The 14,687-nt window shown below is 35.3% G+C and overlaps 1 protein-coding gene across 6 annotated transcripts in view; it reads left to right on the top strand.

Moving 5' to 3' along the window:
- The window catches only part of lepr (leptin receptor), a 78,622-nt gene that overhangs the window by 28,362 nt on the left and 35,573 nt on the right, over nucleotides 1-14,687 (top strand). For 2 of the 6 annotated variants that reach the window (XR_012407393.1, XR_012407394.1), the window contains exons 1-4: nucleotides 658-869; nucleotides 6,332-6,378; nucleotides 9,831-9,883; nucleotides 13,620-13,793. Coding sequence is in view for 4 of the 6 variants with exons in the window: in XM_068221762.2 (XP_068077863.1) it covers nucleotides 9,796-9,883; nucleotides 13,620-13,793 (262 nt within the window). In the remaining 2 variants the exon portion in view is untranslated. Of the gene's footprint in view, nucleotides 1-657; nucleotides 870-6,331; nucleotides 6,379-9,780; nucleotides 9,884-13,619; nucleotides 13,794-14,687 lie in introns of those variants that run through there. The other 4 variants (XM_021476908.2, XM_073953113.1, NM_001309403.1 and 1 more) reach the window with 3 other exon arrangements.

The raw sequence follows: 14,687 nt of genomic DNA, 5'->3' as shown, positions 1-14,687 counted from the left end.
AGGTATATGAGAGATGGATTATTATTTAATTTTTCATTATTTAATGGTTTTATTTTATAGCACATCATTAAATGTGTTCATTTCTTGTGACCTCAGTGTGTGGTCATAATATCGATCACATAACAGCAGAGAGAAGCACGTCACGTGGGAGTCTCCGCGCTCACTTTAGATGATGACAGCATGTTGAAATCATGCGGATGAGGTAATGGCCATGAACATTGCAAGTGATTTAATCACACAGTAAGATGCTCGTTTGATTTGGCTGAGCCATTGTGGAAACATTATTGATAGTTTATTATCATTTTTATACCACATTATTACTGAAGTGTGACAAAGGATATTTCCAAGTTCAACTTTTTGTTATTACGTAGTGCTTATGACTGAAAATAAAGAAATTAACACTCCAAATATTCAATGGCATAGGCAGTAGCTATTTCCGATTATATTTCAATGAAATTCATTCGTTTGAGGAAAGCGTCATCAGAACAATATTGCAGACATTGCTTCCCTTGCCAAAAATTGAACAATGATGTCGATTAGGGTGTGACGCAATATGCCACCCGCGCCTCTCTCTCTCTCTCTCTCTCTCTCTCTCTCTCTCTCTCTCTCTCTCTCTCTCTCTCTCTCTCTCTCTCTCTTTCCTCCGTCGGGAAACTCAGAGCAAGCAACGGTGGCGGAGCTCGAGTTCAGGATGCCGAGCTCTGAAAACACTCACGAAGTCACGCGCCTCTTCTAGTCTGCACAACAGGACAGACATTCCTCATAACAGCGGGAAAAGTCTAACTCTGTATCTGCTGCTTTTACCTTATTTTTGAGCGGAGTAGGACACGTAAGAGTACTAACGTCAGTCAGAGGCGCGAACTGCTCAGGTGAGACATTCTGCAAATATTTCACAATGCGAGTTCAAGCGGGTGATCTCAGAGTCAAGACTGAAGTAACGGCGAAACTGTCTTTTTGCTTTAGCAAGCCTTTTAATCGCCGAATACTTTTGTTTATACTTCATTTTTTAATATTTTCCCATGTGTTTAAACGCCTTTTGGACTATGAAGCTGTTTTGTGTGCGCGTATACAAACACTCGTGTCTAGTGTTTTCCCCAGTCTGACATTTGTAGATGTTGGATTTTTACCAGTTGATTTATGCTAGTTTATTTACATGCAATTTCCTCCTTTGGGTGTAGATAACTGTGTCAGTGTTTCCGTGCCCAGTGATGTCAGTAGCGATGTTCATTTCCAGAATGAATCGCTCTTTTGAGTTGGAATAGTGGATCGTTTACAAATCGTTCTGAGCTGTTCACGAGTCAACAGCCCAGTCTGTAATAACTTAATACGAATATGGCGCTTGTCTCTCTGATTCATCTGAACTGAAGGGAAGAATTAACTGATAGTTTGAGTCTTACGGTTATGGAGTGAAATTAGTATTTGAGTTAAAAGTTAAAAGAGAAAACTACTTTTGATGTTTGATATTGCTAAACGTTTTATATCAAAACTACAGCAAACATGGATTGTTAGCATCAAATTCTTTAAAAACACATCCTTCTTTGAGAATGTTAGTCAGTATGGAAATGTTGAACCCATCAAAAGTTCTTTAAACTTTTTAAAATGATCATGTTTAGCAGTGGAATCCCTGTTGAATTACCCATGAGTCTGCAAAGAGCTGTTCACCAAACATAAATGATTACAGCATGCACTGCTTTGAACTTTCATACTTAAAAGTACTATATTGGCTGTGGGATAAATTATAAATTAAATTTGGACAAATTACATCAGACATGCTGCCATTATGTGTTTCCTTGTTTTACTTCTATTCACAAACTTGTGAACTAATGTGGAAAGCCATGTTACAAAATGCACCCTAAACCCTCATGGTCATCATCCAAGTCAATTCTATTGTGATATAATGTCACTTTGATTGTTGTGCAAAAGTCTGCTAAGTCGCCTTAGTGCAGGCTCAGCTGTGAGCATCCAGGATGCATAGCGGCTACAATGGAGGCACTAGCAAGAACCCTTATTAAAGCTAAAATTGAATATGGGACACACATCGGTCTTGTGGACTTTACAGGCACGCTAGATGGTCCTTGTTAGTAAGTGCCAGTTAACAAGTCAGAAAACCAAGATGGATGCGTCTATTAATAGCAGTTGATAAAAGCTATTATTACACGGCTCTCTGGAATAGTTTGTTCTCATTGGTCAATTATGAAATTCCAAAGTATGTTATTCTCATAAGTCAAATGTTGAAATTAACACAGGCTCATCCAGGTACTTTAAATAATCCTGAACATTAGCGAATATAGTCAAACATCAGCTGTGTCCTAAATGGTACACTATACCCCATGTATTTATGCATTTACACACTCAACAGCATAGTATATGTGTGTAGTGTCGTCCCAAATGGAACACTAATGTCTTTTACTAAGCGGAAATTCAAACTGTTTTCCTGATGATGTTTGACGGTTGCCAGATTATTAAAATAAATGACCAAACTACCAAAGAATACCTGTCATGAGTATAACCGCATTCACCATCGGGACCGGGAGGCACCATAACCACTCTCGTATGAGAATTTTGCTTTCACAATCCAAAAAAATTAAAGTTATCCAACATGTGCGGCCGATAGCTCCGCCCCTTCCGCTACGTGAGCAAAATTGCGGTCGTTGAGTGAGTAAAGTGTCCATCATTACACACTTTATTTTACCGGCTGAATGAGTGCATCATCCGGGTAATTAAAGTTCACTTATTATTTTTAGAGATTTCAGTGTGAATGCACTACTTAAACTATTTATACTACAAAATAGAATAGTGAATAGAATAGTGCATAAGTATACGATTTGGGATGCACCTATCGTGTTAGGTTAGTGTAGGCTGCACCCAGCCATTTTTCTTTTTGCAAACTTTACATTTAATTAAAGAATTAGTTAACCTTTACAGCACAGAGTAATGTTTTGTGTCTAGCACTTTACATTTGTGGCAAGTAGCCATGTTAAGCAGGACAACATACATCCAGATGGCTGTTTTCTCAGAATAATGGCTGACAGGCTTATCAGCAGCCTGATGTGAAGTGGAGAACAACCAGCAAAATCTTTTTCTAGAACCATCCCTTACTTACCATATTTCACACAGTGCTGAAGTATCACATTCAAAGATAGAGGTGTACAACACACACAAATACTAATAAACTGTATATACTGTTTTGATATAGTAAATGTGATGAGCAGCCGTATTTGATTATGATTTTCTGAGGGGCTGCTCTAGTTATAAGTACTCTAAATAGTTTTGTGCAGGAATATTGTTAAAACCCAGAGGAATAATTCAAAATGGGGTTTCTGGAGACTTTCCTGCAGTATGCACATTAAGTTTTTTTTTTAAAGTTGTGTTATCCTCTTGTGTTGAACATAACTTTATGATACTACTTTATGGCACACCTTTATATAAGTAAAATTTGAAGCTGTTTCATATTAAAAATGTACATAATATGCAACTCTAGGATTGCTTGGTGTGCCAAACTGTGCATGTTGTAGAAGAAAGAAGTTTATCAAGTCATGTTTACCACACCATATTACCAAATCCAAAATATAAACCCATATGAAAATCTTGAAGCAACCCACAAATGATTTTTGATGTTAGCTATGTCAAATCTCTAAATGGCCTGTCACCTTCTTATCTGTCAGATATGTTGGTTGAGCATCAGCTTGGTCAGTCTCTTCGGACATCTAACTAGAGATAATTATATTCAGTCAAGGCTGAAATGCAGTGGTGACTGTGCTGTTTCTGTGTAAAGTTTGCATATTCTCCTCGCATTTGCATTGGTTTCCGCCGAGTGCTCCGGTTTCCCCCACAGTCCAAAGACATGCGGTACAGGTGAATTGGGTAGGCTAAATTATCGGTAGTGTATGAGTGTAAATGGATGTTTCCCAGAGATGGGTTGCAGCTGGAAGGGGATCCACTGTGTAAAACATATGCTGGATAATTTGGCGGTTCATTCTGCTGTGACGACCTCAGATTAATAAAGGGACTAAGCCAAAAAGAAAATAATGAATGAATTGACATTATGCACCATTCTATTTTTTGACTTTTGAAAATTAATAGACGGCAACGCAGTGGCATAGTAGGTAGTGCTGATGCCTCACAGCAAGAAGGGAACTGGGTCGCTGGTTCGAGTCCTGGCTGGGTCAATTGGCCTTTCTGTGTGGAGTTTGCATGTTCTCCCTTGCTCCCTGCTCTGGTTTCCCCCACAGTCCAAAGACATGTGGTACAGGTGAATTGGGTAGTCTTAATAGTCCGTATTGTATGAGTGTGTGTGTGAATGAGTGTGTGTGGATGTTTCCCAAAGCTGGGTTGTGGCTGGAAGGGCATCCGCTGTGCAAAAATATGCTGGATAAGTTGGCGGTTAATTCCCGCGGACCCCGTATTAATAAAGGGACTAAGCCAAAAAAAAAAATACATGAATGAATAAATGAATGAATGAATGAATATTAATGGGCACCACAACTTCCAGTGTCTGTAAACATATGAAAAAATAATTAATAATTTGTTCCCTTAAATTATTTGTTAATTTTAGTTTAATTGTTGGCACATTTAACGGTTTCACTAAAACAGTTGTTTTAAAATGTGGAAAAAAGTTCTTGTAACATTTATTTGATTTATTTTTTACATGTGTCCCTCCAAGTCCTGGGTACAGTGAATCAGTGAGAAAATAAAACTCAAAATTAATATTAAATTAGTGTTATAACGCAGGAGAAATTGTCAGTAATTTTGATAGTATTCACATTTTACGCTAAGGGAGATTTTGGATCATTATCATTATTGGATTATTGATCTGGGTGTCTAGAATTGATGGCCCAGTGAGACTCAGAAGTTGAGAAGCATCTGATTATGGATATCTGCATTTCCAAGCATACAAAATCATGTCAACAGATGCTGTAATCAGACTAATTGTTACGATGGTTGAATTATAAACAATATTTAAGACTACAGACTATAGATCTGGCTATGTAAGACTATAGTTTGAATGAATCACTTTCATGCCGTGACAGATCGATATTAAACAGCAGTCTACAGGCTTTCACACACAACCCAGGAAGTTTATTTTAGCTAAAGAACAATCTCTTCACACATTGGCATTAAAAAAGTAATCAATTAAGAAACGTTTGGAGAGCCTTTATTTTCTTTAATTATCATCAGTTTGTCACTTGAAATTGGATAGTTAGGTGTTAACAATACATCCATTAGATTTACTTTTATTTTTGCCCAGTATTGCACCATTTATTTTAATAATCACATGTGGGTTAAACATAAGATGCTAATCCAGAACATCTGGATTCTGTTTTCCATTGAGTGGCTTCATTATATCACCGTTTCAATTCTCATTGCAATAGTCAAATCGAGTGTTCCGTTTTGAGATCTAGTATTTGGCCTGAGTTAATATTCATTTTAGCGGCTATTTGGTTTTATGTTGTTGACACCAACTTGAACATAATCAAAGCTGTTTTGATATCTGATATCTTTACATGAATATATGATCTGTTATCACAAGGGCCTTCCTGGAAAAAGACTTTACTGGAGTGAATGGCCACTTGCCTCTTCTCTCCATATTCACATCAGATCTGTTTTTTTTTGTTGTCAGATTGACCTTATTGTTGTCCTATTTAGTTAAGCAGCAACTCCAGGTAGCTCTAACATATGGTGGGGAAAGCATTGCATTATGTGGCCTGTAGTGTTTTATATGCTAAATGCAAGGCAGGCAATGAAGCATTTCAAATATCGTTATGCATGTTCTTTGTTCACTGTGCCATGCCGTTGGTCAGAAGTTTATTGCAGCATGGTAGCAAAACAGGTTTTAGATTTCACAATGTGTTTCAGAATAAACACAGGAAATGCATGGGTGTTGCTGCCACTGACAGGTTTGTGCCGGTACACTATCAAAACAACGTTACACTTTGTTAATTCAGCATTTTGAATTTGAATACATCCAGTAAATGAGAAAATGGATTTCAGGGAAGCAGTCATGCTTGTCATTGACTTGAACAAGAAAGGTGAATTGTTTCGTCAGAAAGAGTAAGCCAACAGAAAGCAAATATAATCAGAGTAAGGTAATTCACTCTGAAAGCGGTGTCATATTACTGTCTGATACGTTTAATGTGTGCCAGAAACTTTTGCCTGCTTTATTTTCCATTGAGTGACTCAGAAATGACTTTTGTGTCCCTTTAGAGACTCAATCTATGCCTGTGTTCCTTCACTTCAGTAACGTATTTCAAGTTGAATTGTGTAATAAAAGTTTTCCCCAAAAGAGATTGTACTTGTTAACATTCTTATCTTATTCGGTCTCTCGTTTCAGACTCCCCATCAAGAAGAGAAATGATGCTGACGAGCAAGTGAAATGATGTAAGTATGTCTAATTAGATTTTATGAGGACATGGATTTTAGCATTGCTCCATATGCCACTTGTTTTTATTGATTACTCATTACATAATGGTTAATGAGGGAGAATTTGCATTTGTGGGAGTAATTTGGTTGAGTTGTTTTGTTGTGGAGTGTGTAAGAGCAGCCCTTTCACACATTTCACATTTTTCCTTTCTGTTTTTGGATGGTGTTTTGATGACACATTCTCCTGTCTTTGTACATAATTTCTCCTGTACGTTCTTTTGGTTTTATTTTGTAAGCTACTGATGACATTCCTTCAAAATATCAAATAGCTGTCATTTAAAGTATATTAAAAGGTGTCATGTTTATGTCATATTCATTTCAGGCAGCACAATATCAATGTTTTAGTTCAGTCAAGAAATCAATATTTAGTGGAATATCCCTGAAACCACAGCAAATGAAAACATTTGTTATTTTGACCAGTTGCCATTGTGAATAATGGTTTATTTGAAATTTGGAAGAAATGTTCTCAGATCTATATAGAATAAAACAGCGAGGGTTAAGTATAATAACAATAATAATAATAATAATAATAATAATACCTTTTATCTATAGGCGTCTTTCAGAGCACTCAAGGACACCTTACAGTATGTCACAGGCACATTATAAAAACAAGACAGTAATAAAAATAATATGAATCCAGAAAATCATTAAAAGCAATCCTGAACAGAAAGTTTTTAACCTGTGATTTAAAATTGAAGATAGAGTCCACCTGACGAATATCTAACGGCAGGGAATTCCATAACTGTGGCCACAGTTGCAGCTAAAAGCCCTGCCACCAAATGATTGCATCTTAAAATTTGGAACTGATAACTGTTCAGTCACAAAAGATCTCAGTGAGCGCCGAGGAATGTACCAGTGAAGAAGATCAGAGAGATAATCGGATGCCAGGTTGTGAAGAGCTTTGTGAGTTAATACAAATTTTTTATATTGTACACGATAAAAAACAGGAAGCCAATGCAAGTGAAAGAGAATTGGAGTTATGTATTCAGAAGCAGGTGAGCGGGTGACTACCCTCGCTGCTGAGTTCTGGATTAACTGTAATCTGTGAAGTATTATTAACGAGAGATTAATTTAAACACCCATTTAAATGATTTATTAAAAACAACTGAGTCATTTATAAACTAAACGAACACAACTGTCATCTTAAACCCTTGCAGTTTTAATATCTAATCTGTGGACTTCCACACATGCTCACAGACAAACAAAGATATATACACTAGATCAGTGGTTCTCAAACGTTTTTCATCAAGTACCACCTCAGAAAAAAGTGGTCTTTGCAAGTACCACCATAATGAGCAGTTTTGAAATACAGTAGCGTATTAGGTCTAGTAAAACAGCTTAAGCTCTGTACAGTACAAAAACGAGGCATATTAGTTCCTATTATTGAGTACATTTAAATTAAAATGTGCTTTTAAAGTAAAAAAGGGTAGGTTACTGTACTTAAAAAGTAAAAAAATAATAATAGTATAACTCCTGGTTTATTAGCACCTGGAAATGTTGCCTGGACCGCATAAATATAGGCGTAATGTCATCATATTCATATATAAATCATTTTTGATAATTTATTAAATATATGTAGCATGTACATATTACATATTTGATTCATCCGCGTACCACTAGAAGAAAGCCTGCGTACCACTAGTGGTACACGTACCACAGTTTGAGAACCACTGCACTAGATATAGCATACGGACCCTGAGCATGCGTCAATAGCACGCCACATTTGTACAGTGCTCCCAGGACAAATGTCATTCAACCGCACTAGTCAAGACTAAAGCCAATGTGAAGATGCTGGACTTTAGCGCTGTGTACAGGTGTAGTAATGAGCAAACAAAGAAAACAAAGCATAAAGGCAGAACATTTCATAGGTAAGATTTAGTTTTTACATTTTATATGTTACAAACTTTTGTGCTCAACAAGTATTGATGATAATACAGTGCGCTGATCCTAAGGAAAGTAGCAGCAACTCAAATAGTAGGCTGATGCTGGTTTGGTTGAATAAAATCAGCAAAAAATCTAAATGAAATTTGACAACAAGATGCTGCGGTCCTCGAAACTTGTATTATTGTCAGCCAAGAGAATGAGTCGTTCGTAATGAAGATTCATTCAAAAACGAATCGCTCTCTCTGTTAGCATGAGATGCGAAAGCAGGAGAGAGGGAGTGTGTTTCAAGGACATGGACTAGATCAAATTTAACAGGGAGGGAGATAATACATTTCCATCACACGAACACATGCTCTTTGTCTGTAATGCCTGTGCGGTCACCAGTGTTACTTTTGACAGCAAATTTAGATTTAGTTGTAGTCTTAGTCTTTTGACTAAAATTCCATTTTAATTTTAGTCATATTTTAGTCTTTTGAATCCGTTTAGTTTTAGGCTAGTTTTAGTCGACTAAATTTCATAAGATTTTAGTTGACTAAATGTAGTTTAGTGAAAGGCTATTCCGTTTCAGTTAAGCAAAAGCAAACACTTGGTTAAATAAAAAGACCCAAGTTTACATTTGCGCGAATTTGCTTTAGTTTTATTGTTTTTATCAGGTATTTTCTCCCCATAAAGTTTAGTCTCTTTGTCTTGACATCTAACGTGAATCTTCCTTTTCTCTCAGCTGTTGCCATCTATACATAGTTTAATCAGACAGACGTCCCTATAGAATATGAAGTAATTGCATCCAGCGTCTACTGTAGACCAGTTACTTTCCAAATGTCACATTCTCATCTTGTTTTTAATAGTCAACGAAAATGTCAGCATGTTTTTATTATAGTTGTCATCATCATCACAATTTTATTTCGTTTTTGTCTAGTTTTCATCAATAAAAACTTGTTTGTCGCGAAAATGATGATGACATTTTTTTCTTCAATGAAATTAACTCTGGCAGTCACTTATCCATCGATGTAGAAAAGTGATGTCTAATTATAAATTTCATTATTTAAAAAAAGATTTGCATACTGACCACTGAAAAAAACTCCTGATCAGATAGGATGGCCTGTACTCCATTGCACCTTGGTCCCATATTCATTTCAAAGGAGCGCAACCTGTACTAAAATGCTGGCTCTATTGAGGCATTCCTTTCAATAGACACTAATAGCGTAGGTGATATCTAATGTAAATATCTATGACAGACAAATTAGTCTTTCTTCTTCCTGACAAATACATACTGTATATGGAAAAACACACTGATGTAATGCCATAGTGACACTGATGCAATGGGAAATATAAACAAAAACTATTGAAATCAGATTCCAAAACATAATGGCTTTTAGTTCATGCTTCACTAAAATAGGACTGTGTCATTTAATGACTTAACTGAACACTGTTTAAGCTTAAAGATCGGACCATTCCAGCATGGAACAATATAGTGAGTCATATCCATCCTGAATGTTTTTTTCAGATGTCCTCTCTTGTCCTCCTAGGTCTGTCTTCATCATGCTTGCACTGCTTGTGATTTTTATTGCCGTTTCACAAGGTGAGTCATTTACATTTACTGTGCAAAGATTACGCATCCTCTTTTTATCTGTATTTATCTGTGTTTAGCATTTGTTGGCATATTGACCGGCCTTCTTGTGTCTTTTCATTGTTTTTCATTTCCCACTTGCTGTCGAGTCAAAGACCCACAAAGCACGCTGGACACCTACCAGCTGTCAGCAGTCCCTCTGCCCACCTCAGAGACGCATTAGTGTGGGTTATGGTTGAGCGCACAGAGGGCAGGAGGCTGATGAATGAACAGAGAGATAGGCAAAGACGGAGAGATAGTGAGAGAGAGGGAGATTGAAAGTAATGGGTGGAAGAGGGAGGTGATTACACCCACATCATGAATCAGACTATAAACTTTTAACGGTCGCTCAGGGGCTTCACATATAGACAGATGTACAGATGAGAAAGAGCCACGGGCCTGCGGGGTAACAGTACTGAAACTGGCAACCCAGGGTGATGTGTGCTTCAGATAATATTGTAGTTTCTGACCTCAAAACATTGAATGCTCACTGAATACAAACCTAACAGATCACTTACTGTAGATCATTCCAAGAGTTCAGTCAAAGCATTGTGAATCCGCTACAACGCCCCCCGCTGCTGAAATCAGTTTTCAGAAATGATCAGATGTGCTCCAACATTAGGCACATTCAATACTTAAACACATCTGTTTAGCTATCCCTTCACTGAATGAGCACTGTGCTGTGTCCGACAGATCGCACTATATACTTTTTTATTATTTTATAACATATTTACATTTGAATCTGTTTTAATCATTTTTAATTCTTTTATTTTTTTATTTTCTTTTATTCTTGTTTATGTAAAGCACTTTGAATTACCATTGTGTATGAAGTGTGCTATATGAATAACCTGTCTGTGGATAGGGATGCACAATGCATCAGTTCTTGACTATTCAATAATATTTCAAATGTACAGTTAAAGTCAGAATTATTAGCCCCCCTGAATTATTAGACCCCCGTTTATTTTTTCCCCTATTTCCTTTTAATGGAGATTTTTTCAACACATTTCTGAACATAATAGTTTTAATAACTCATCACAAATAACTGATTTATTTTATCTTTGCCATAATTACAGTAAATAATATTTGACTAGATGTTTTTCAAGACACTTCTATACAGTTTTAAGTGCCATTTAAAGGTTTAACTAGGTTAGTTAGGTAACTAGGCAGGTTGGGGTATTTAGGCAAGCTATTGTATAACGATGGTTGGTTCTGTAGACAGTTGGAAAACCATTTGCCTAAAAGGGCTAATAAGTTTGACCCTAAAATGGTTAAAATTAATAAATAAATTTAAAACTGCTTTTATTCTAGCCAAAATAAAACAAATAAGACTTTTTTCTGATTAAATATTATCAGACATACTGTGAAAATTTCCTTGCTCTGTTAAACCTCATTTGGGAAATGATGAAAAGAAAAAAATTCAAAGGGGGGCTAATAATTCTGACTTCAACTGTATCTTTAGTAATCCATATTACGCATTTAATTGTGAAAACTTATTGTATTTATTAGCTTTTAGATTATTTTATGATCAGCTAACACTTACTTAAAGGGCTAGTTCACACTGAAAGTCTTATATATGACAATTTATCATGTCATGACATACCGTTATCATTTCAAACCCACAAAACCATATTTGAAGTACAAATTAAGATATTTTTTTAAATATTATAAAATGTTACGAATTTCTGTTTGACCGTTTGTAGTTTTTTCACCTTAAACTTAATAAACAGATTTTATTTATTCACATATGAATATTGATCAATAAACAGTAAATAGTTTTGTCGTCAGACTTTTAAACCTTTTCTCAATAACTTAAATTATACAGTTTTTAAAAACAACCTAATGAAATAACCACATTTGATAAATTTTATTGTTTAAGTATATGTGTATAGAAGCGGTATATTCACAGAATGGAATATTGAATTCATTTTGACTTTTGACCGTGGAGTGTACAAACTAGCCCTAGTACTCACATGGTTTGTTTGGAGCAGCAACAAACCGCTTTTATCTGTTCCAAGCCATTGAAATAAATGGGTTTCATAGCTCAGAACTTTTTGCTTCCAGTTTGAAAGTCAGTGTGGTGCAGCATAGCCTTTTTTAAGCTCATATTTTCGGACATGTTTTCCTTTTCATTTTTTGGCTGATAATTTCCAGCAGGCGAAAATTCTGTTCATCCCTATTTACAACATTCCTATTTAGTCATGGTAACTCAGGCATGCTTGCTTGATGCACAAAAAACAATTAAGTTCATTTTTAGGTGTCTCATGGGATGTTTGAGGATCTGAAAGAGCCAATGAGGTTTGTTCTTGTTCATTAGGCAAGTTTGGTTGAGCTTCTGTTCATTGTTTACTGATCAATATTTTTGTCAACAAAAGTTCTGTTCAATAAATAAATCTGTTCATCATGAAAAGCAACCTCTTAAAAAGACTTTTATTAACACTGGATTTTTAAGAACATTGTTGAGGGAATCTACTGTGGGACAGAAAAAAACTTTACTAATGTTCTAAAAATGGCTAAAGATAAGTAAAGAATTAAAATCTTGATTTCTTTGGAATGAGTTGAGAGTGAGTCAGTGATGACAGGATTTTATATTTTGTGGTAAACTAAAACATAATTTTAAATAATTTGATGACAGTTCTTGAATTCATTTTTAAACAGTTTTTAATTTATGTATTTTAATTTTATTCAGAAAAAATAATAATATTATCTGCCATTTAATAAAAAATAATTATCTTCTTATCCAAGTTTACCCGAAATGTAATATTGGTGCATTCCATCCAACCCTGTAAGACCTTCTTTTTATACTGAACTGGAATTGAGATATTTTTTATCAAATCCAAGAGCTCTCTGGTCAATTCATGTGCATCAGTGTTTCTATTATAGTTTTATGAAGCTACGAGAATACTTTTTTTATGCAAAAAAATAATAAATAAATAAATCAACAACAACAACAACTTCCATTTTTTTCGCTTCAGCTTCAAATCTGAGTGCACATTCAGAGCTCACAGCTCACCACTCTTCATTATTCACTGATTATTATGAAAGACTGTGAGTAAGCGATTTCTTGGTTGATTTTAAAATAAATTGTAAAAACTGGCAGTATTTTTTATTTGATTACCCTGACCAGCTCCACAAAATAAAAGCAACTCAACTAATGTCATTACTTTGGCGGCAGTGCTTTCTGTCTTATCCACCAATGGCAAATGTGAGCATTGTTCTGTAAAGCTTTATCAATGACCTCATTATTTTTGTCATCATTTTTGCAATTTCATTCATTCATTTTCTTTTCGGCTTAGTCCCTTTATCCATCTGGGGTAGCCACAACGGAATGAACAGTCAGCTTATTCAGCATATGTTTCACGCAGCAGATGTCCTTCCAGCTGCAGCTCATCACTGGAAAACATCCTTACACACTCATTCACACACATACACTACGGACAATTTAGCGTACACAATTTACCTATAGTGCATGTCTTTTGCAATTTCATGCGGTATTTAACACCTAAACTAAAATATATTTATTTAGAAATGCACTATACAGTAGCTTGACTATGTTACAAACCTACATAAGTTGTGTTGACCTTGAGAAGCTTTTAGATAAATGTTCTGAGCATTTCTGAGAACTGAATCCATCAATTAATGTTTTTTTTATGATAACAGGCAGTTTTTCTGCTTATTTTGATTGTTTTCTCTGAGATCCTGTTTTTTTCAGGCCTTGCAGATTTGAATCCTTCTGATGGAGTCAGCGATGGTGTTTACGAAGACCTGAAGTGGAAAGCTCTCCTGTGTTGTGATCATCCTGTTCAGACGCTTAACAGTGGTCTTTCAGAACACCCACCCGAACAACACTGCCAACTGCTAAATGCTACAAAACAACAGTCTTTTGGTAAATCACACACCCTTTCTGGTTAAGTCTGATATTACATTCTTTGCTCATTTATTAATTAATGTTAAGTGATCGCATAACGGTTCTGTTTGTTTTGTACATGATCGTAAATTTGTAGTAACATTATTTGCCTTCTAATTAAGTGCGCTTTTATTGAAGTAGGGCTTTAATATGGGATTGATTTTTGTTCCACACGGTAATGTCTTTATTGGCTTTCTGTTAGCTCCTACAATATACGTTTGCTTGTTTCAGATTTTGCGTCACTTGACGTCAGAGAATTGCTCAATACATTGAAATTCATTGAAATGTTTTCTTGTGTAGACTAGAAACAAAAGCATTTCATAATGAGCGGATTTTGATGGTTATCAGCTGTTTGTTTTACATACAGTATTATTATAAATTATATAAAATTTCCTAGAAGTGATTAAGACTTTTACATTATAATGAAAATGATATATTTATCATATATTTCAGTAAAATATTCTTGGTTTTTATGATTATATTAGGTAGAACCCCTCTTTTCAGCATCATTGAAAATAAATGTTTCTTATGCATCAAATCAACACTGAATGATTTTTTTTATGTAACACTGAAGATTAGACTATTAATGCAGACAATTTAGCTTTGCTATGACGTGTATAAAAAACTATCGGATTAAAAAACATTCAAAACATTGATATTATGAATAATTACAGTATTGTATTATGAAATTGCAAAACATTTTATTTAAATAACTTCTCTAAACTAATGTTTCACAGTATCATAATATAATGTTTCACAATGTTACTGTTTTGACTGCATTTTAATCTAATATGTGCACCACACTTTTGGACAGTGTTGCACAAAATAAATGGAAGGCATTTTTGCGTTAATCTTTTGCATTTTAAGTGATCA

The sequence above is a fragment of the Danio rerio genome, chromosome 6, assembly GCF_049306965.1.
Source record: "Danio rerio strain Tuebingen ecotype United States chromosome 6, GRCz12tu, whole genome shotgun sequence".
NCBI lineage: Eukaryota > Metazoa > Chordata > Actinopteri > Cypriniformes > Danionidae > Danio > Danio rerio.
This window is presented reverse-complemented; position numbering and strand designations above follow the sequence as displayed.